We start from the raw sequence: 6,309 nt of genomic DNA on the forward strand, positions 1-6,309 counted from the left end.
TGTAGAATGAAACCCACAAGCTTTCCCCCTTTTCTGCATTTCAGCCCTTCAAATACTTCAGGGCAATTATCATGTTATCCCATAATTTCTCTTTTATAAAGTAAACATATTCAGTGACTCCAGCCATTCCTCATATCTATTTCCCCGAAATCTGTTAACATGGTAATTGCTTTCTTCTGTACATTCAGTTCATCAATGTGCTTCCAAAAATGCAGTGCTCAGAATTAAATGCAATAATCTTGGAGTGGCCAGAACCAACAGACCATGAAGAGGGATTATGATTTCTGATTTTGACCCAGTCCAAGACTTTTCAATTGTTTTACAAGTGTATCATTTTTAGCTGCTCTTTCATGAAGTGTTCTTCTTTATGTTCTACCATGTTGAGACCAAACAAAATGAAGTTGCTTCTGGGGCATTCTTGAAATTTTGCCCAGTTTCCACATCTTTTCAAAAAAGATATTTCTCATTTCAAAGTGAGTTAAGATCAATAATCTTTACAACATCAAGAAGCAGAAATAGCATGAGTAACATGTAGTTCATTTCTTACTAATCTCTAAGGCTTAACAATGCACAACATAACCGTTCTGAAGCTCAGCTTCAAAGATTTGGCTGTAAATATTTATCCAGTACTTTATTTTCAATTTAATGATCAGAATGTATGTAACCTTTTCTGGGTATAACTGCACATGTGAAGGCAAGAGGCCTATATCTGAAGGAGGATGCATCTACTTCCATTCTCATTGGTATTTTAAGTTACCAAAGTAAATATAAGTGAAAATGAAGCGCAAACCAAGATGAAAATATTGATCTTAGAACTAGGAAATAGTGGTTATGCTTTTTCTCCCAATCTATTTTGTATTGTGTATGTTTTTCCCATTATAGGTCCAAAGGTAGGGAGTGTTTTATTTTTTAATATTTTTATATCTTTTTCAGCTGAAAATAGAGGTGGTATAGGAGATGCTTTTTAGAAAGATGAGTGAGCAAATATTCTAAATGAGAATTGTTCCCCCTTCTTGTTTCAGCACTTTATTAATTCACCCAATTCATGTTCACATATATCCTTTGGCATTCCAGTACAAAGAAAACAAAGTGTTAACTTGAAAGGAACACAAAACTCTAAACATAGATTTATTTATTTGTTTGTTTGATTGTTTATTTATTTATTATTCAAGGAATCAATATTACTCCACATTAACACTGTTCAACAAATGAATAACATGCTGAATATCTGTATTGTATTGATTATTTTATCCCTTTCAAACAGTTGGAATATGGTACTGAAACTTTGATAGCCTTGGTGGATGACATAAGAATGAAAAAAGGATGTTACTGCAAGACTTGCATACTGTTTTGCAGTGATTCCAGTCTTGTCATTAAAATCTGGATGTACCTGTTATCTATAGTTTAACACTAAGATTTATAGATAGTCTTAATTAGCAATTTTTAGTGAATAACCAACTGGTAAGTATTTAAGAAAATTTCAGTACTTTGGGGTCACTTGTGACTCTTCCTATCGGGCTTTTAACAAGCAAACTACAACCATAGCAAGAAATATTGTAAAATCACTTAGGATTCACTTAAAAACCCCATGGCTTAGTGACAGATGTTCTCCCATTTGTGATCATAAGTCAAGGTCTACTTGTATAGCATGCCACAAAGTTCCAATCTATCCCATATGCTGTTTTATGTCTTGATGAAATCATTTACAGAGATTATCTGCAGCTGTAGGGTGTAGTATTAATAGTTGACTAGCGACTGTTGAATATTTCTTAAACCTAAATTCATCAGCTGTTTCTTTCATAATATGGTTGATGAGATCAAAAAGCACCTTTGAGACAACCATGACCTGGATGATTGAGAATCTCCATAGACGTTTGGTGGGAGTGTAGTTTTCTTCTTGGTAGTTCCTTGATTGTGTGATGTTGCTTACTTCTTCTTTGTTGGCCTGCTATTAATACCAATTAGCAAATGACACATCTCCCTACTGGAATCAGCCTTGTGGCCATCTTGAGATCAGCAGCTGATGATTCCCCATTTTCAGAAAATCAAGGGGGCTGATTGCTTTCACTTCCAGATCCCTGGAAAGGCCAGCTGTTTGAGATGATATCAATTCCCAACTATCTTCAAGAAGAAGCTCAGGACAGACCATTTCTGGAGAGTGTTTAGGTCAGTGCAACACATTGTTTTGTTATTTATGTTTAGGAAGTTTAGCTACATTTTTCTTTATCACAAATAGTGTTTTTGTTTATTTGTTGGGGACCAAGAGCCTGATTAGATTGGGATGAAGTAGAAATCAAATCAATAAATGCATAAATAAAAAATTCAAAGCAAATGAAAGACATGGGATTGGAAGAGATATTCTTTTATGTGATTAAAGAATAGAAAAGTGATATTGGGAATAGTGATTGTTTGTAGTCTTTGCCTAAGAAGAAAACTCTCTTGTAGCTCATTATCTATATTTTATAAAAAATCAAAACATTTTAGCATCAATTTTCTTTGGTTCTTAACCAATCCTGGCGAAGTTCTAGCATATTTTCACTAATATTTATGTATTCTCTGTAATGAAATGCAGAGTACAAGAATAAATAAACCCAATGAAATACACATGTATTATTGTGGCCCAAACATGAAGGAAACCAATGTCTTTGAAGATGCAACATAATTTTATTTCCATGCAAGCAATCAGTAACATGATATTACAGTTTGGTACTGTGACTTGGATCAAAATGATGAGAGGGAAGACAGTCAATCACTTGCAATGCTTGAGGTTTCTGCTACCTCCCTTAGGTCTCCCCTGTCGGGACTGTTTGAAGACGTAACACCTGAGGGTGGTTTCCTTGTACTACCACATTATGCCCAAGCACACCCTTTATTCTCAAGTTAATATTTAACTATAATTAACAGTCCTTGAAAATGCATAGCAAAAGTATATTTATAGATGAGAAAACATGTATCGACCATTAACAGCAGTAAAAATTCACATCATTGAGTGCTGTGTCATCACCAATGCCCTGTGCATCCTCTACCTTTGTTTTCATCCCACATATGCCATATGTGGTGCAGCGATGGCTGAATGGGCCAAATTCACCCCATGTTGTACCAAGTCCCATCAGGGCAGTACCATCACTGCAGGCGAACTGGACATTGTTAGCTGCTGTATCATCACCCTCTCCTTGTGGTGGTTGCACTCTCAGAGAAAAAGAAATCAGGTTGCCTCTGGGACACACCTGGCTTTTTGTCCAGGTTCCCCATCTGCCAAAAAAGACAAAGATGGATAAGCTCTTTATTGTCTAAATTAAACACTTGTGATCAGTCCAATAGGTTCAGGCATAATGGCTAAAATCTGGGGCTAGGAATAACTTAAAGTCTATTTTTGGCTATCAACATTCATTAAATAATTCTGTCAATAATAGTTGACATTCAACCTAAGTCTTTGGGCTATTGTAGGGAAAAAATTGGAATCAAGGGGTCTTGTGGCTGCTGGCATAAACCCCTAGGAAAAATGGGATAAAGAATATTATATCTCTTTCCCAAGACTTCTCCTAATCCATGTCATGTTCAGAATCCATTATATCAGGGGCTTCTCATTCTACAAATTGTCTCACAATATTGAAGCATCCTTTCCCCTGAAAAGAAGATCTTTGCTTTCTATTATCCTTGAATGAATTTATTCCCCACAGTGAAGAGGTGAGTCATTATTCAGCTAGCAAGTCCTATGTGGAAATTCAGTGCCTCATTTTCTTACTGGAAGTCTGAGGTTCTATCTCAGTTTCCCTAGTTACATTAAACATGGCATTCCACAGGAAGATTGAGTGCCCCCTCTGGCTGGCATGTGGCCCTTCCCCATGGTTTATTTGGGGAAAGAAGATTTTGCAATAAATAAAATTGGAACAACATTCCACAGGCTCAATGATACCCTAATCGTGATTTGAGGCATTTTGATTGCTAAGACTCTCATTTACAATGGACATAATTAAACACTCTGATAAATAGGTAAAAGGTATTGCAAATAATACATGGTTACCATCATTCTTTAACACAGTAACAAAAATATTCCCTAGCATAGTGACTGAATTGCCTGGGATTTGATTTTGAAGAGCTAGGCCCAGGATTCCATTATATGACATTAATAGCAGCCACACTTATGTCTTTGTGCATGTAGCTCAGCACTGCAATCCATATTGCCTCACAAGGAGAGTTATAAGAACAGCAGACAGATTCATAAATTGCACAATGGGAGAATTGTGTGGAAGACTAAAGTTCATAAGGGCTCTTGGTGGAGTGAATGCATGTCAGGAAGAACAACTGAAGAGGGCAAAAGAGATACACTTACTATGGCCTTCAAACTATTAGCTACAACACTACACCATTCAGGAACACAAAAATCTCTGATCCAAGTTTCAGCATCAGCTGTTCATTCAGAGAGGTCATTTAACAACACTTTCAGTGCCTTCCCCTTCTAAAATCAGCAAAGCTGACATTCAGGGTTGGGTAGCAGTGAACTAAGCACCAGTCATCTCCTCTGCCATTCTTCATGACAAGAAAATGAAATATGATCAGAAAGTCAGTTACTCACGGTCCAACTTTAGACTCAATTACTGTGCCATCGGTACAGTTCAAGCGGATTCCATTCAGAGCTGTATCGTCGCCTGCCCCTTGCTTTTCTTCTACCTAAGAAAATGTGATCCTGATAAAGTTCTAGATCAGCCTTTCTCCCCTTGCTCTCTTTCAGACTTCAATTCTCAGAAATATCAACATTTACCCATAAATATTGGACAATAGATCAATCTTGGATCAAGATTAGATCTGCCACGCAATATTCCAGACCAAACTCAATGCCTTTCTTTAATTATAGAATCAAAGAGGGTTAAGCATCCACACAATTACTTCTTGAAAGATAATGAAAAACTTAAGAATATTCAGAAGCAAGGGAGTATCTGAAAAGTAAACCTTTACCTTCAGGGAGAAGCCATGAGCATAGCCTCTCTCACAAAATGCATTTGGGCCCCAGTCACCCCGGTTACCCCCATTTGGCACACTGAGAGCCATTGTATATTCTCGGGCTTCGATATTCCATAGGCAGCACAAGATGGTAAAGGGAAGAGTGGTCCTGGCAGAGAGATCCATGGAAACCAGTCGGATTCTTGAAACAGCATCCTAGAAACCAGGAATTATTTACAAAGTATCCTCATGAAATCTCCTTGTAGTTTTCTCAGTAAAATTTCAGAAATGGTTTGTCACTGCCTCCTTATGCCTAGAGCTGAGATAGAGGGACTGGCCCATCTGACATATGGGTTGTATTGGGATTAGACTTGCTCACAAGACCATCACTGTGTACATGGGGGATATTCCCAAGTCGGCCATTTTGCAAGTGTGTCCATCTCATTTTTTTCAACATTCCAAAATGGCCCATGTGCCAAAACATTATCTGTTGCTCCCTTAATGTTTTGTTTTCTCCTTTCTTACTCTCTAGCTTTTCTATTTAACATTCTATATACTCTTTAGCCTTTTCTTTTTCTTTGCCTTAATTGCTCAGTCTCTCCCTCCTTCTGAAATAAGAAAGGCATCTCTCACTTTTATGCTCTAATACTTAGAGCAAAAACAGTTATCCACATTCCATAAGAGCCACTTGTACTTTCTACTCTCCCAAACAACTAGATGTGGGTAACTTTGACTCAGTCACAACCCCTGGTCTGCCTTCTCTGCTCTCTCCAGCCCTCTGCAGCTCCACTTACCGTCTTCCTGCAGTTAATTTTCCTGCAGCTAGAATGAGAAAGACTTTAAATGTAGGACTGTTTGTAGGCGGGACAGAAGTAAGGGCAGAGTCATGAAACCTGAGCACCTTCTGTTGCCCTTACTGAATGGCAACAGGAAATAAAAAAACTAATTGTGCTTGCTATCTGAAAATAAGATCTACTTTATTTGCATTTTGCTTTAATCCACTGAATACTGAACTGATGGGGAGGGAGAGAGACAAACCCCATATTAAGCATGGTAGTGTTGTTGGTGATGATGGTGATGATGAGGTGAAGTGAGTAGCATTGAGGCCATTATTTGTTAAAGAGGACCTAGGGGTATTTTTTTTAATGTTGTCTATTCTAGATGTTTATAGTTTGGTGTATTGTGAGAACTCAGACTATTAATTTCATTCACTAAATTGTGCATAAGATGATCACACACAGAGATTTTACATATTCCCATCCTTGAAATAACAAGCAGTTAAGGTATTAATTTATATAAGTTGCCTACTTCCACAATAAACCATAGTTTGTGCAGCACAACAGAGGTTCACACAGCACTAATTCAAAC

The 6,309-nt window shown here is 37.4% G+C and overlaps 1 protein-coding gene across 1 annotated transcript; it reads right to left on the minus strand.

The window, feature by feature from the left end:
• Positions 1–2,644: 2,644 nt before the first annotated feature.
• LOC120298199 (vitelline membrane outer layer protein 1-like) lies at positions 2,645–5,845 on the minus strand. Its single transcript, XM_039321665.1, has 4 exons — positions 5,736–5,845; positions 4,957–5,157; positions 4,577–4,671; positions 2,645–3,252 (listed from the first exon to the last, which is right to left on the minus strand). Exons 2-4 carry the CDS (start codon positions 5,125–5,127, stop codon positions 2,961–2,963), a joined length of 558 nt encoding a protein of 185 aa, XP_039177599.1. The 5' UTR covers positions 5,128–5,157; positions 5,736–5,845; the 3' UTR covers positions 2,645–2,960.
• Positions 5,846–6,309: the final 464 nt, after the last annotated feature.

This window comes from Crotalus tigris, unplaced genomic scaffold, assembly GCF_016545835.1.
Source record: "Crotalus tigris isolate CLP2741 ecotype Arizona unplaced genomic scaffold, ASM1654583v1 scf7180000017607.2124824, whole genome shotgun sequence".
Classification (NCBI taxonomy): domain Eukaryota; kingdom Metazoa; phylum Chordata; class Lepidosauria; order Squamata; family Viperidae; genus Crotalus; species Crotalus tigris.

What these genes read in the sequence shown, in the direction of transcription:
- LOC120298199 (XM_039321665.1), bottom strand. Translation starts at nt 5,127, where the DNA reads ATGGATCTCTCTGCCAGGACCACTCTTCCCTTTACCATCTTGTGCTGC. An exon ending in CTCATGGCTTCTCCCTGAAG is followed by an intron (nt 4,672 to 4,956) that starts GTAAAGGTTTAC and finishes ACATTTTCTTAG; the next exon opens with GTAGAAGAAAAGCAAGGGGC. An exon ending in ATTGAGTCTAAAGTTGGACC is followed by an intron (nt 3,253 to 4,576) that starts GTGAGTAACTGA and finishes CTTTTTTGGCAG; the next exon opens with ATGGGGAACCTGGACAAAAA.